The 17,182-nt window shown below is 41.3% G+C and overlaps 1 protein-coding gene across 2 annotated transcripts; it reads right to left on the reverse strand.

Moving 5' to 3' along the window:
* Positions 1 to 220: 220 nt before the first annotated feature.
* On the reverse strand, positions 221 to 10,774 carry LOC139532312 (obg-like ATPase 1). Of its 2 annotated transcripts, none has more exons than XM_071329768.1 (11): positions 10,658 to 10,774; positions 9,784 to 9,881; positions 5,188 to 5,331; positions 4,904 to 5,031; positions 4,480 to 4,655; positions 4,161 to 4,241; positions 3,949 to 4,046; positions 3,476 to 3,616; positions 3,292 to 3,388; positions 3,079 to 3,201; positions 221 to 1,433 (listed from the first exon to the last, which is right to left on the reverse strand). In XM_071329768.1, exons 2-11 carry the CDS (start codon positions 9,879 to 9,881, stop codon positions 1,326 to 1,328), a joined length of 1,194 nt encoding a protein of 397 aa, XP_071185869.1. In that variant the 5' UTR covers positions 10,658 to 10,774; the 3' UTR covers positions 221 to 1,325. The 2 variants fall into 2 exon arrangements, with proteins under 2 accessions (XP_071185869.1, XP_071185868.1); XM_071329767.1 differs by having other exon boundaries at positions 10,593 to 10,751.
* Positions 10,775 to 17,182: the final 6,408 nt, after the last annotated feature.

A 17,182-nucleotide genomic window follows, 5' to 3' on the forward strand; every position in this document is an offset into this window, starting at 1 on the left:
AAATGTTCAAGAGTATGTGCTGGGAAATAGTCATTGCAACAAGGAATATTTTTGGCATGAACCAAGACGCAGACTCGTATGCACAGAACCTGTCACTGTGCATGTAATCTATTTTGCAGTATCAACCTGTTCCCCCAGCCTGTTACAAGCATCCCCATCCACTTCAAAATACAACACACACCCCGCCAGCACATGAACACCCATCAATTAAAACACAAACTGAATCTGTTGTCTTGTTTTATTGAGTGTATTGTTGACCCATATTGTGGTTGCAGTACATGCATTTCCATGAAAATGCTTGTGTCAGGCCCGAGCCCAGTTGCACAAAACATCTTATAATTTCCCCTTACCTAAGGGAATTGGAGTGTTGCATAGAGTCCCTCAAACGTTTTCCTTAGGTAAGGGCATACTTAAAGGGGTTTTATGGTAGTTTGAAGGCATGTACTGTATGGCAGAAAGAGTGTCTGGTTACCATGGAGACAACCTGATTCACTGACAGTCTCAGAGATTGTGATCTCCCTCTCAAAAATGCAAACTAGAACACATTGATTCAGAAGATTAAACATTTATTTTAGTAACTTGTTTCTATTAATTTCTAGCACATCAAGCTAACTTACAGAGTAGGTAGCTGGTTAGCCATCTAGCTTTGTAGCCATGGATTGTGCACCTTCCATTGTTTAGCTAAGTAGCTAGCTAGCTAATTGATGTTTCCCTTTTGGGGGCCAGAACAAATGAAAGCAATATTCACCTCCACAAATATGAACGTGGCCAGGGGTGTCAGAAGACTGATTTATATCTTATTCACAATGTTGCAGCAATGTCTTGTGTGAGGTGGGCAAAGATATATTTCATATAATAGTGTATTATATGAAATATATATTATATGACATATATATGTAGGTGCGATAATCAGGGTCCAAAGCCCCCCCCAAAAAACGGCACCAGGGCAGATTTTGTATGGTGTGGCAAATACGGAAGTCACGTCGGTGGTTTCTGGTCAGGCACGGTCAGAGATGCCTACTTTACTTAAAATAATAATAAATGGTCCCTCCTTGTTCCAATCAGTCCTGACTAGGGCCAGAAGTTTTTCCTGACCAAATAAACTGACCAGGAAACACTTCAGGACCTGGTACTGACCTCAATGGTTGCAGTGTGCACTCGATTTTCATCCTACCATACATAGAATTAATCAATCATTCTAATTCTATCCTCACATTCATAATACCAGGGAGAGGGGAGAAAATCAGCAGACACTGCGGCCCTCGAGGACAAAATGAGACGGGACACAAGAACCCTGTGTTATTGTACTGGTCGCGTTGGTCCCATCACTTCTTCGCTGCCTTGGGTGCATTGGGTGTGTTGAATTTGAAAAATATAATGTCTCCGTCCTCCACGATGTAGTTCCTGCCCAGCTGCCTGTACTTCCCAGCAGCCTACGGGACAAATCAAACCAGAAAAACTTTATTGACATTATACAAAGTAATTTAGCAAGTTTCAAGTTAATGTCACGTGCAAAAGTACAGTGAAATGCCTTTCTTGCAAACTCTAAACCCAACAATGCAGTGATCAATAGCAATGTAGTACTAAAGAATAACAAGGTAGAACAAACACACACAAATAAAAATAAGAACACAAGAAAGTAAGAAGCTATATACAGTGTCAGTTCCAATACCATATTTACAATGTGCAGGGATACTGGAGCGACAGAGGTAGATATGTATATGGGTAAGGTGACTAGGCATCAGGATGTATGATAGAGTAGCAGCAGCATAAATTAAGATTGTGTGTGTGTGTGTGTGTGTATATAGAGTCAGTATAAATGTTGTGTGTGTGTTGGAGAGTCAGTGTGCGTGAGTGTGTATAGGAAAAAATACAAGGGTCAACTCAGAGTCTGTGTAGCCATTTTGTTAGCTATTTAGCAGTCTTATGGCTTGGGGATAGAAGCTGTTCAGGAGCCTGTAGGTGTCAGACTTGATGCACCGGTACCACTTGCCATGCGGAAGCAGAGAGAACAGTCTATGGCTTGGGTGGTTGGAGTCTAACGATTTACCGGGCCTTCCTTTCACACCATCTCATATAGAGGTCCTGGATGGCAGGAAGCTCGGCCACAGTGATGTACTGGGCTGTCCGCACCCCCCTCTGTAGAGCCATAGGATCAAGGGTGGTGTTGTTGCCATACCTAGCAGTGATGCAGCCAGTTAAGATGCTCTCAATGGTGCAGCTGTAGAACTTTGAGGATTTGAGGGCCCATGCCAAACTTTTCCAACCTCCTGAAGGGGGGGGGGCTTCTTCATGACTGCGCGTGTGTGTGGACCAGAACTTGAAGCTCTCGACCCGCTACACTGCAGCCCTGTCGATGTGGATGGGGGCGTGCGTGCGCTCGAGTCAGAATACCATTTGTTGTTGATATAGAGGCACACCCCTCCCACCCTTACAATTTCCATGAATCTACTGTCCTATCTACTCAGTGAATGGAGAATTCATTGAGTTGAATAGCCATGGGGGGTATCATGGGTATCTTGTCCAAAAGCAATGTTTCAGAAAAGTAGAGAATATTGAAGTTACAAGAGACTCGTTGGTAGCAAATCCGCAATCAAAATGTCATTCATTTTATTATCTTGTGACTGTACATTGGCCAACAGAATGGAGGGAAATGGTGTCCGTTTCCCCTTCGCCTTAATCTCACCAGGATTCCCCCTCTGTAAAGTCAATGTTCCCCTTGGTTACCCGGAAAATTGGGGTGGAATTACAGAAAGAGCCCACGGCAGATGAGTCAAAGTTGAAGCCGGAATTGGGATAAGTAACTGCTGATATGAGGTTATTGTTGTTTATAAGAAACGATAATGGATACACTATGTGAAAATAAAGGAAAAATAAACACCAATAGTCACAAAGTAGCAACGTTGGGAGTAGCAAAGAGCTCGTAAAACAGATGTCATCCAATACAGCGCCATCTTTATCAGATGGTCTTATCTGGATAAGAGCAGACAAAATACTTTGGACAAGTACTTATGGCATGCCATCTACACCCATGACACAGTAAATCTTTCTCTCAGCCTCACACAAGTACACACACACCTTGACCGCATTCTCAGTGCCCTCTTCTTTGAAGTCCTGGAACTTCATGACCTCTGCCATGATGAAACCTTTCTCAAAGTCAGTGTGGATCTTCCCTGCCGCCTGGGGTGCCTTGCTGCCTTTCTGTAGTACAGAGAGGAGTAATACATAACGCTTTGATAGTCACACCCACACCTCATTGTGGAAGAGATAACCAAACTGTGTGTCTCTTACCCTGACAGTCCATGCTCTAACCTCGTCTGGTCCCGCTGTGAAGAAATATTCCAACTGCAGAGCTGCATAGCCCGTCTTAATGATCTTAGTTAGTACACTGCAATACACACACGCACAGTTATTAAGGTAACTGTTTGCAATATCATAAATGTGTTCATTGTGTTTGATCTGTCCCTGTGTGTACCTCTGAGTCTTCGCCTCCTCACAGTATTTGTCCTTCTCCTCGTCAGTCATGTCCTGTAGTTTGGCCTCAAGACCTCCACTCACTGGTATGACCATAGCTCCTGGGTCATGGGCATCGACCCACTCCTTTATCTTAATCAGCCTGGGAGAGAATGTATATTTAAGAGAAAACAATCCTATGTATATACATAGAGAAAAAATCCTCTATATTAGAAAAACAAAGTTGATTTTTGATTGAAGTTGCTCTTTAATAAATCAAACATTATCAGGGTTTTTGGCGCATACAAAACTGTCAGTGTTTATTTTGCACAAAATGCCACAATCACAAAATAAACCCCTACTGCAAGCAAAGTTCAGACCCTCAACAAGTAGCATTTCAGCTCCTCAGATAATGGTTGCCAGGCATCACAACCCAAATAATATAAACATTCAGAAAGACAGGAAATAAGGAATTATGAAAGAGAACCCACTGACCACTTGTTCTTTTTCCTGATGTAGTCCTTCTCTGAGAGGTTGACCAGGTAGATCATGGGCTTGGACGTGAGGAACAGGTATTTGTTCAGCACATCGATCTGCATACACACACACAACACACTGGGTTATGTGTGTGTGCTGGTATACAGGCCCCTGCAACTAATGGTACTCTGCTCCCTCTCTTTTGTGAGCACACACACACATAGTCGTACCTCTTTCTCATTCCAGTCATTGTAGAAGCGAACATGTTTCTTCTCCTCCGAAATCCAGTTCTTTACCTTCAACATGATGTCCTGAGTGAGTGATGAGGGAAGAAGGGAATGAAAGGAGAGAACATGAGTAAACAAATGCTGAATTCTGATTTTATCCGTGGCCCGTTCTCCCTAGGCACGCCTGTGGGTCTCAAACAATCTATGAGAGGGCATGGAAAAGTGTTTCAAGCGCTTGAATCAAGCACGCACACACAGCTTCGGACCTCAGTCTCAGACCCAATAGGGCACTCATCAACCACCCCACACACACTCTACTCACGTATTCAGGTTTGAGTTTCTTGTCTCCTCCTCTGACAGCGGTCTTCTCCAACTTATCTATGATTGGTCCAAGAGACTCCTCATCCTTCAGCCGTAGCTCCTCATGGATTATCTCAATGTCCCTCACTGGGTCCACATTACCCTCCACATGGATGATGTCCTCATCCTCAAACGCACCTACACACACAGAAACACACAATTATGTCCACGTTACGTAATGGTGCTAGACGTCACAAAGCTGCTAAAATAGGAATTGAGTATATTGTTCATGCACATCTAAACTGTGCTAGCATCGAGTAGCTGTGAGGGCCCCATTGAGAATGGAAGCTCCACATGCTTGCTGTTTTAATGAGGATTTGGCATTACAAATGTACACCAGGATTACAGTGTATGTGTGTGCGTTTCTGCGAGTGTGTTAAACTCACGTGTCATGTGGAAGATGCCGTCGCAGGCACTAATGTGAGACAGGAAGGCGTTGCCCAGTCCTTGTCCAGCGTGAGCGCCTTTCACCAGCCCAGCTATGTCCACCACATTCAGAAACGCTGGGACTTTACTGTCCAATGAGAAAGAGATGGAGAAGTTACACACACAGACAAACTTGATGTACAGAGCGTTTACTCATACATACATTTCCAAGGCTTGTGGAAGGTGCAGAAGTAGTTGTAACATTCTACATGAATGTGCACTCTGCTCACAAACTCAACCCTACCTGAGGGGCTTGTGGAAGGTGCAGAGGTAGTCATAGCGTTCGTCAGGGATGGGTACTCTGCTCTCGTTGGGGTCGATAGTGCAGAAGGGAAAATTCTCTGCTGCGGCCTGGCTCTTGGTCAGCACATTGAAGAATGTTGACTTCCTGTAGACAAAAATGGTAAGACAAAGTTTGTCACTATTCTACAGCCCAAGACATCTGCATGGTAAGGTCTTCTGAACAACCAAAGCAGATTCTGTTGTCTCGCACTGTACTTATTCGCACTGTACTGACATGCAGCCAGCACAGTACAGGTTGGGTTGGCCCTAGGGTTGCAAAGGGTCAGAAACTTTCCGGTAAATTTACGGAAATCTTCCATGGGAAGTTAAGCCCGAGAATTTGGGGAATTTTGCTTACATTCATCAAAAAAAGTTAGCTTACAACATTGAACCTTTTTTTGTGGGATACACAAGGCAATTATAGGTTTTGTGGCTTATTTTGGTTAAACTATCCCCAATTCAATGGAATTTCAACCCTCTGCATGCACAGTGCATTCTTCCATCACATGTACAGCTGATGTCAAGATCTTGCACACTAATGAGATGCTATTGAGCCCATACTACTACACTGTCTGAGCCAAGGACTACATGCTTCCTGGTAAGTTTTGATTACAATACTGGATGGGGTGAGAATATTTTATATGACATACATGATTTTTTGTAGTAAATAGTAAATAGTAGCCTACAGCAAAGTGTATTTAAATCATTTCTAACAATTTCTGCTAGTTAGTTTTTGCTACCATGTGGGTTTTAGCTTGCTTGAGCCTGCTAACTAAGGAGTGTTAATTCACCGGTTTCCATACACGTTTAATTTTAAAACATTTATCTTACAATGGAGTTGCTTAATCTAACTGCTTAACTATTTATCTGTACATGGAACTGTATTTTTTTTTTTTTTTTTTTTTACTTTTCCCCTAATCTTTACAGGAAAATCTGATGTGTGGAGACATTTCACTGCAGCTAATGTATAAGGAAAATCGGTGTACATTTGCAAATACTGTGCTAAATCATATGTGAAGAATGCAACAAAGATGCCAAGTGCAAAAAGTTCCCTCAGCGCTCACAACAAGCAACCTCTGACAAAAGTCCCTCTACTTCTATTCGAGGTGAAAATGATGAATCAGACACCTTATTGATAGCAACAGCTCATGGTCCTCCTGGAATCAGAAGTGTTTTTGACTCAATGGAGGAACGTAGTCAGAGAAATGCTGATGAATGTCTTGATCGAGCTGTGTATGCAACTGGTTCACCTCTGATGCTCACATGCCATGTGTATTTGAAGAGATTTCTGAATGTTCTTCACCCAGCATGCACCCCTCCAACCAGACATGCTTTATCTACTCATATGCTAGGTGCAGATTTCAACAGAGTTCAAGTGAAGGTCAAGCAAATCATAGAGAAAGCAGACTGTATTGCAATCATCTCTGATGGGTGGTTGAATGTTCGTGGGCAAGGAATAATTAACAACCTCATCTCCACCCCTCAACCAGTATTATACAAGAGTACAGACACAAGGGACAACAAACACACCGGTCTCTACATTGCAGATGAGCTGAAGTCAGTCATCAACGACCTTGGACCACAGAAGGTATTTGCACTGGTGACAGACACTGCTACGAACATGAAGGCTGCTTGGTCTAAAGTGGAGGAGTCCTACCCTCACATCACACCTTTTGGCTGTGCTGCTCATACATTGAATATGCTCCTCAAGAACATCATGGCACTGAAAACAATGGATACACTCTACAAGAGAGCAAAGGAAATGGTTAGGTATGTGAAGGGTCATCAGCAATCTACCTCACCAAGCAAAGTGAGAAGAATAAGAGCACCACATTGAAGCTGCCCAGCAACACCCATTGAGGTGGTGTCGTCATCATGTTTGACAGTCTCCTGGAGGGGAAGGAGTCTCTCCAAGAAATGTCAATATCACAGTCTGCCGATATGGACAGCCACATCAAGAGGATCCTCCTGGATGATGTATTTTGGGAGAGTGGTAAGCAGCCTGAAACCTATAGCAGTAGCCATTGCACAGATTGAGGGAGACAATGCCATCGTGTCTAATGTTCAGACTGCATGCAGATGTAAGAGAAAAAATCTGTACTGCCCTGCCCACTTCACTGTTGCTCCAAGCAGAAGAAACTGCAGTTCTGAAACACATCAAAAAGTGTGAAGACTTCTGCCAAGTATGCTGGCAAGAGCATCCTGTCTGGTGCAGAGATAAACAAGGCCAATGGTGTCATCACTACCGTGCCTTGCCACCTTGGTCTGGATGAGAGCAAGGTTCTTGGCAGTCTGGTGAAGTACACTTCCAAGCAAGGGCTTTGGGATGAAGATGCAATATGTCAGTCGTGCCAACATATCTCATCAGCCACCTGGTGGAAGGGACTTTGTGGATATGAGGCTCTTTCCCCTGTTGCCTCCATCATCATCATCCTCAATCCCACCAACATCAGCCGTCTCAGAGTGCAACTGGTCCTTGTTTGGGAACACACACATTAAAACACGCAACAGGCTGACCGATACAAGGGTTGAAAAATTGGTGGCCATCCAGGCAAATTTGAGGCTTTTTGAGCCTGACAACGAGCCATCCTCAACAAGGTTGGAAAGTGACAGTGAAGATGAAGCCTCAGAGTAATGTTCAAGAGGTGGACATTGAGGAGGTCCAGGGAGAAGACATGGAAGCCTGAGAGGAAGACAACCAAAGCTTTAGTTTCTAGACTATAATTTTACAGATGTATGTTGAAAATGTTTTTGGGAGATGCGATGGACCATTGGGGATCATTCAATATTCCCTTCCTTTTGTTGTTTAGCGAAATCGCCCCATGTGAAGAGTCAACTCATTTAATTAAAGTTCAATTCGTAACTAAATTGTTTTTTGTTTTTATTTCTATTGGAAGGATTTAATCATTTGCAATTAAGTATTTTTTTTATTACCTTTATTTAACCATGTAGGCCAGTTGAGAACAAGTTCTCATTTACAACTGCGACTTGGCCAAGATAAAGCAAAGCAGTGTGACAAAAACCAAACAAACAAACATACAGTCAATAACACAATAGAAAAATCTATGTACAGTGTGTGCAAATGTAGAAGATTAGGGCAAAAAATAGGCCATAGAGGCGACATAATTACAATTTAGTATTAACACTGGAGTGATAGATGTGCAGATGATGATGTGCAAGTAGACCCCCTCCAGCCCCCAGCTGTGCCCTGGATACCATATGTGAATTGATCGCCCCCCATCTATCTTCAGAGTTCGTACAGTTAGGTGACCTAAACTGGGACATGCTTAACACCACGGCCGTCCAACAATCTAAGCTAGATGCCCTCAATCTCACACAAATTATCAAGGAACCTACCAGATACAAACCTAAATCCGTAACCATGGACACCCTCTTAGATATCATCCTGATCAACTTGCCCTCAGCAGAGGTATATTTAGAGGGCAAGTTGGTCAGGATGATATCTATTAGGGTGCCCATGGTTACGGATTTAGGGTTGTACCTGGTAGGTTCGTACCTGGTAGGTTCCTTGATAATTTGTGTGAGATTGAGGGCATCTAACTTAGATTGTAGGATGGCCGGGGTGTTTAGCATATCCCAGTTTAGGTCACCTAACAGTACGAACTCTGAAGATAGATGGGGGGCAATCAATTCCCATTTGGTTTCCAGGGCACAGCTGGGGGCTGAGGGGGGTCTATAACAAGCGACAATGGTGAGAGACTTATTTCTGGAAAGGTGGATTTTTAAAAGTAGAAGCTCGAATTGTTTGGGCACAGACCTGGATAGTATGACAGAACTCTGCAGGCTATCTCTGCAGTAGATTGCAACTCCGCCCCTTTAAGCAGTTCTATCTTGTCGGAAAATGTTGTAGCCGGGGATGGAAATTTCAGGATTTTTGGTAGTCTTCCTAAGCCAGGATTCAGACACGGCTAGCACATCAGGGTTGGCGGAGTGTGCTAAAGCAGTGAATAAAACATATTTAGGGAGGAGGCTTCTGATGTTAACATGCATGAAACCAAGGCTTTTACGGCTACACAAGTCAACAAATGAGAGCGCCTGGGGAATGGGATTGGTGCTGGGAGCTACAGGGCCTGGATTAACCTCTACATCACCAGAGGAACAGAGAAGGAGTAGGATAAGGGTACGGCTAAAGGCTATAAGAACTGGTGGTCTAATGCGTTCGGAACAGAGAGTTAAAGGAGCAGATTTCTGGCGTGGAAGAATAGATTCAAGGCATAATGTACAGACAAAGGTATGGTAGGATGTGAGTACAGTGGAGGTAAACCTAGGCATTGAGTGACGATGTCTACTTATGAGAAGGTAAAATATTTATGTTTCTGTCTCCATATGATATGGTAAATATATCCAATGCAAAAAACATCTACATTTAAATGGTATTAATATTAAATTTGCATATATTTCCATTAATTCCCATATATTCCCACAAAGTTTCCTCCTCTGAATATTCCCCAAAATATGCAACCCTAGTTGGCCCTATAGTGTGAATCATGCTACTTTACAACTATGGGCGACTACTGAATTGTAGTCATGTCCATACCCAACATTCGGCAATCCCACAATCCCAATCTTCAAAGAAGTCCCGAAACGTCCAATCAGTGGGGGTTGTTTTGGTCCTTCTCCCTTCTTTGGAGGCATCTGCAACAGCAACAAAACATTTAGCAACAGAAATTAAACAATTCACAGCTCTTGAAACAAACAACTAAATTATGGGACATGCTTAATATTAACATATTTTTACATGGCAGACAATTCTACCAGGCTTAACTCTCACAGCCCAGGGGTCAATTTCGGAAACAGTGTGCATATTGTTCCCTTTTACTCTGACATCGACCTGTCACTAGTTTTTGTACTTATTACAATGGCTTACTACATTAGCAAGGCTGGGTTCGCATAACATTCAAGGCTGGGTTCGCAATGCCACACATTGTCTTGAATTAGACCCCAACCTGTATAGTTGCGTCTGGAATACTGCTGGCAAAGAATACAGACCGCAACCTATACCCTGCGATGACTTGTCACATAACTACCTAGCTAATAGTCATTTATCTTGGATAGCTTCCCGGTTTCATGTCGCTGGCTCAACACCTAGCTAGCTAGCTAGCTACTCAAGTTGACACAAACGACAACCTAATTTGAAAAGACAGACGTGCCAGTTGGAGCAGCTAACCAACTGCATAGTTAGCTGCCAGTTAACTAGCAAACAGGCTAAAACACATGTGGAGAAGCTAGCTAGCTAGTACGGAATGGTCCTGAGCCCCATTCATTCTGCTTGTCAGCATGCTAACTTACCTAGCCAACTAGCTAGCTATGTCAAATAACGTTGTTGTTTATTAAAATACAACTAACCATTTTCGCAAGGTCGAATATATAACCAACAAGGATGTATTTAACGAGCTATATGTTCATATTACCCTGATTTCGGTCTCTTTTTGGGCAGCTATCTACAAAAATGGATTCGTTCGGAATTTGTTCACACTGCTCAACAGCTAACGAAACTAGAAAAGGGTCGTCACTAGTTACCACAGCCACAAAGTCAAAACCCATTAATTTAATTTCCTTAAAATATGATTTTCATCTTAGCAGTATGGTTAACCTTATGCGTAAACTTAAATTAAAACCCAAAATATATTTTTTGTTTTCATATTTTTTTTTAACGATATGGTCAATTTTGACTTTGTGGCTGTTCTATATAGTGGAAACCCTAGAAAAGAGACAGCAATCGGAAGTGTTTTGTGTCTCCGCATTCTCAATGGACGAAACCCTATGAACACGTAAAGCGAAAAACGGAGAGAAACGTCGACACGTTTGCAGTGTGACGTAATTGATTCAACATCGATCAGCCCGCGCGGTGGCGGTAATGCAATATAATATTGGATGCCAACCGCCGTTAAACCCCAACGAAGAAGATCAGTCCGAGAGGTTTCCTTCATTGACACCTAAACGAGGCCAGATATACCTAACCTGTTACACTTTCTTTGGCAACGTAAACATGTTTCCAATGCCATTAAAGCCCTTTGAAGTGAGTCGATCCCTTTGAGGAGATGGGGAAATGGGAGTGAATGGCGCTAGCTCAGAAACCCAACATTGGGTGACGTAGCATGACAACGTGAACGCGATTGGTCAACAGTCTGCTGGGTGGGGCGTTACACGTTCCCTCATGCATTGACCAATGGCATTCCTATCTTTTCCTTTCTCTAATATCATTTTCAATTAAATTCTAATGGCTTTATTGGCATGGGAAACATGTGTTTACATTGCCAAAACAAGTGAAATAGATCAACAAAAGTGAAATAAACAATACAAAATTAACAGTAAAAACATTAGTCACAAAAGTTTAAAAGGAATATAGACATTTCAAATGTCATATTATGGCTATGTACAGTGTTGTGACGATGTGCAAATAGTTACATTACAAAAGGGAAAATAAATAGACATATCTCTGACAAGGCTTTCTGAAGTTTTCGGCGCCTAAAAACGGTTCATTCATCGGAGCTTCATTATCTGTTCACAATGAACATTAGGGACATCTGCTGGTCAACGATAAATAGCAGCGTGTGATTATCAGATTGACATTTTCGATCTCCACTGTTTTATCAAAACTCCGTTGCGCAGCGGTAAATTCTGGGTTTTAGTAGCCTAAAAACAGTTGGAATACCAGGTTCGCATTTAACATCATGCATCCCTTTTTTTCTTCAAGTTTACTATACTGAACAAAAATATAAATACAACATGCAACAATTTCAAATATTTTACTGAGTTACAGTTCATATAAGAAAATCAGTCAATTGAAATAAATGAATTGTGCCCTAATCTATGGATTTCACGACTAGGTCACAGATAGCTTTTTTTTTAAAAGGCAGGGTTGGGGGATCAGAAACCAGTCTGGTGTGACCTCATGCAGCGTGACACATTTCCTTTGCATAGATTTGATCAGGCTGTTGATTGTGGCCTGTGGAATGTTGTCCCACTCCATTTCAATTCCTGTGCGAAGTTGCTGGATATTGGAGAGAACTTGAACATGCTGTTGTACACGTAGATCCAGAGCATCCCAAACATGCACAATGGGTGACATGTCTGCTGAGTATTCAGGCCATGGAAGAACTGGGACATTTTCAGCTTCCAGGAATTGTGTACAGATAGATCCTTGGGACATGGAGCTGTGCATTATCATGCTGAAACATGAGGTGATGGTGATGAATGGCATGACAATGGGCCTCAGAATCCCGTCAGGATATCTCTGTGCATTCAAATTGCCATTGATAAAAATGTAATTGTGTTTGTTGTCCATAGCTTATGCCTGCTCATACCATAACCCCACCACCACCATGGGGCACTCTATTCACAACATTGACATCAGCAAACCGCTCACCCACACAACGCCATACACATGGTCTACGGTTGTGAGGCCTGTTGGAGGTTCTGCCAAATTGTCTAAAACAGCGTTGGAGGCAGCTTATGGTAGAGAAATCAATATTCAATTATCTGGCAACAGCTCTGGTGGACATTCCTGCAGTCAGCATGCCAATTACACGTTCCCTAAAAACTTGAGACATCTGTGGCATTGTGTTGTGTGACAAAACTGCACATTTTAGAGTTGCCTTTTATTGCCCCCAGCACAAGGTGCACCTGTGTAATGATCATGCTGTTTAATCCGTTTATTGATATGCCACACATGTTAGGTGGATGGATTATCTTGGCAAAGGAGAAATGCTCACTAACAGGGATGTAAACAAATTCATGAACAAAATGAGAGAAACATATATTTTCATATGGAACATTTCTTGGATCTTTTATTTCAGCTCATGAAACATGGGACCAACACTTTACATGTTGTGTTTATATTTTTGTTCAGTATAATTACAATGAGTAAAACAGACATTCCCATTCGAAACAGTGTTGGTTTGGGTGAACAGCAAGTATTTCCTTTTCACAACGCCTGTTATCCTTGTATGTGCATTCTGAGATGAAGACCCCCCAAAAATAGCTCCATGATTTTCTTCAAACTTGGAGACAAAATTATATTGAGCCTGAGAAATCTCCCCCCTCACCTGTGCCCCTTTTATAGCCATGTTTAAGGGCCTAGGTCCCTTCTAGTAATTGTAATTCAAAGGTCTCTGCAATATCTGTACATACCTTTTACATTGTTGAAAAGCAACAATGAGTCAACATCAAAAGCACCCAACCGCAGCACTCTTGCAATCGCAGTTAAACTGTTTGCCTGATTGCATGGCGGCCTTCCAGACGTTCTTTGGGACCATAACATTTGAGCCTGGGTGAATTTAAAATCTTCAAAACATGAAAAATACAGCCAGATGCTGTAAAAGACCAGAAAGTACTGTAAATTCATCCTCTGTATTTAAAATATTCATACTAGCTAATACAATGCCTTGTATTTAAACCTTCTCAGTATTTTATCTTAACCTCAGATGAGATAGAAGTTAACATCCATGCACTGTTTAAATAAAAATAATTATAAGGAAGCTTGTTTTAAACTTTAAATGGCTAAATTAGCCAGTACAGCTGAATCAGTATCTGAGATGTCGACCGAGTATGACCTGTCTCCTAGCCAAGAACCAGGAAGCTCCGATTCAAAATCACATTAGAGATGGATCGAAATGTACATAATTGGTACTTGGAGGAAAATGGGAAGGGTCATGCTTTTTCAATTTCAGTCAAGGGGAGGGTTTAGTATATATATATTTTTTTTAATCTAGTCCAGGGGATGGTCATGTAATTTGTAATGGATGACATTTTCCTATTTCTCAGTGTTTTGGAATGAGTTTCTTATTAGGCTATGTATTGATGGTGTAGATAAAACTAGGCTGCATTACACACTGAAATGAATATTCCAACCCTGAGCCCCGGCCTGCTCAGCTCTTGCTGATCAAAAGCTTTTTTTGTGTGCTGCCTAGACAATAGCTGTGTTGTGTAGGCCTACGGTGGCAGTTCAGGTGGAGAGTCAAAGGCTTCTTCTGAAAATAAGCCTATGTTCTGTTCAGTTTGAGAAGGAGAGAGCGAAGATCAGGAGGACCGGAGGTTGATAGCATGATATGACTATAATTTATTTTATTAAAAACTTTGTTTCTTGCTCATTGTATTTCAGAGTTATTGACCTCACAATAAGACAGATTTGAGTAACTTGCATTGTGGTGCTGAAATTTGAAGCAGCAGCCGCCGCACAATCAATTGGAAATGGACAGCTCATGGTGCTGAAAGTAATAATTAATTTAACCTCTACAGGATTGGTGGGATCCCCGCAGGACGGTTGAGCTAATGTAGGCTAATGCAATTAGCATGAGGTTGTAAGTAACAAGAACATTTCCCAGGACATAGACATATCTGATATTGGCAGAAAGCTTAAATTATTGTTAATCTAACTGCACTGTCAAATTTACAGTAGCTATTACAGTGAATGAATATCATGCTATTGTTTGAGGAGAGCGCACAATTATGAACTTGAAAATGTATTCATAAAACAATTATGCACATTTGGGCAGTCTTGATACAACATTTTGAACAGAAATGCAATGGTTCATTGGATCAGACTAAAACTTTGCAAATACCCTGCTGCCATCTAGTGGCCAAAATCTAAATTGCGAATGGGCTGGAATAATACATGATGGCCTTTCTCTTGCATTTCAAATATGATGGTACAAACAAAAAAAATAAAGGCATGATTTTTTTTCTTTGTATTATCTTTTACCAGATCTAATGTGTTATTCTCCTACATTAATTTCACATTTCCACAAACTTCAAAGTGTTTCCTTTCAAATGGTATCAAGAATATATCCTTGCTTCAGGTCCTGAGCTACAGGCAGTTAGATTTGGGTATGTCATTTCAGGCGAAAATTGAAAAAAAGTGGAGGATCCTTAACAGTCTTCATTTTAATTAGACTTTACTAATAACAAGAGGGCTTTGTGTTGAAGCTTATTTCTTCCTATTTAAGAAATAAGAGGTAGGCTTACCTGTTTGACAGACGAAATTAGGCTATAGGCTGCTATATCCATAAACTTGTAGGTCAATTCCTCCACCCACCATGCTCCCTTTAAATAACAGCCCACTGACACAGAGGTAGGCTAAATTAAAACCAAGACTCGAATTGAGGGGGTATGAGAGGGTATACCATAGGCCTACCTTGTATTAATGAAAATCTCATAAAGCACAGGCCTACCCCTTGTTCACTTAAGATTGAAGAAAATACAACGGATCCGATTATATACAGTGATCTCTGTAAGAGCACTTTGGTCCTCAATGCTTTATGCTAGAATCAAGCTTTAAAATACACAGGAAAGACGTGACTCCAATGCATATGTTGTGTATCAGTGACATTCAGAGGCTGAGTTACAGCCTTCTATAGTCACAAAAAATACTTTGCTTGGGGAGTAATTCATTGATTAAGCTATTCGCTTTCTGTACAATAGAAGATGTTTAAACCAAGACAGCTTTAATGAAACACTTGTGCCCTTATCTCGTTGGGTTAAGCCACGGAAGAAGAGTAGCCAGCAGTCAAAGTTGAAATTTTTCTGTGTAGATACGTCTACTCTGTTCGGGGTGGAAAGGTAGTCCTAACTTTTGAAAGTACCATGCTCAGATTCCTAAGGACGTCTCAGATTGAATTATTTGCAAACAGGGACAGTTTAATTGCAAACAACACATACTGATTTGGCATTGGAAAAATATGATACGATGAATACATATGTTTATCTTTCTGTCCATTCTTACCTTATAATTTCTGTAATTTGTGTGGTATTAAAAAGGGATTCTGCTAATACGTAAAAGGAAGTACAATTGCATGAAATGTTTATAAAAGGCTATTTTTACTCGGCCCAGCAAATACGACGATAGATTAATTCCACCCCTACTCTTGTCCACGTTAGTCTGCAAACTCACAACCTTCAGTATTCCTGCGTTGCCATATAATGTTTACAGAATGAAGAACAGTTTTTAAAACTGCATATCTAACTAGGGCTCTGGTCTGTCCAGGAAGTGAGGGTAAACGGTAGACATGTTCTCTGCTATCCACTTCGTTTTTAATTAATATTTGGGGTATAGGGGAGGGTCAGGGAGGGTTTTGGTAAAATATATTTTTCCGAAGGGAGAGACAGCCATTTTCCATGTAATTCTTATTATAAACAACGTTCACTCCCTTAGACAGCTCTGAAAGTGTTATCAAAATACATTTGTTACTGACAAAATATGGATTTGCTCAGCGAAACTCTTAGTTTACTCCCGTTACGGCCATAACTATGAGTTTACACAAATATTAGCGTCTTATCTTTTATTGCAGAGCTTTGACTGTGGGAAAATCACATTTCCAGTCACTCTATTGTGTGTATTGAAGTGGGATGGTGCTCCCAATACAATTCTGAATTCAAATACATCCACAGTCCGATTTCAACAGATTTTTACTTGTTTTTGTCAAAATGACCTAATAATTGCATTTTGTTCAATTTATATAACATTTCAACCTTGTTTTGTGGGTATCACTGAGTCGGCAGATACCCCATTTCATGGGTACACAATTCATAGGTCAGGCTGTACAGTGTGATATGCATGCCCAATACACAATAGACTGAATGGGATGGTGATTTCCCACAGTCAAAGTCCTGTAATAAGAGGTAGGATGCTAATATGTGTGTAAACTCTACATAGTTGTGTTCTGTGGGTGTCACTGAGTTGGCTGATACCCCATTTCATGGGTGCACATTACATACCTTAGGGTGCACAGTGCATATATTATATGTATGCCCCCAAAGCAATTCTGAATTCAAATGCATTGAATACAGCAATTTCACCTCATTCAAATTAACCAATTAAATGTGTTTTGAGAATTTATATAACATTTCAACCTTGCATAGCATTATGTAGTCCAATTGTGGCATGTTTTCAAAATGTTTATCAGTTTGCATCGTGTTCAATGAGGGACTGATATTTT

Source organism: Salvelinus alpinus, chromosome 10 (assembly GCF_045679555.1).
Source record: "Salvelinus alpinus chromosome 10, SLU_Salpinus.1, whole genome shotgun sequence".
Taxonomy (NCBI): Eukaryota; Metazoa; Chordata; class Actinopteri; order Salmoniformes; family Salmonidae; genus Salvelinus; species Salvelinus alpinus.

Coding starts and splice junctions, on each gene's coding strand:
- LOC139532312 (XM_071329767.1), bottom strand. Junction 5,332..9,783: donor GTGGGATTGCCGAATGTTGG/GTATGGACATGA, acceptor TTTTGTCTACAG/GAAGTCAACATTCTTCAATG. Junction 4,047..4,160: donor ATGACTGGAATGAGAAAGAG/GTACGACTATGT, acceptor GTGTGTATGCAG/ATCGATGTGCTGAACAAATA.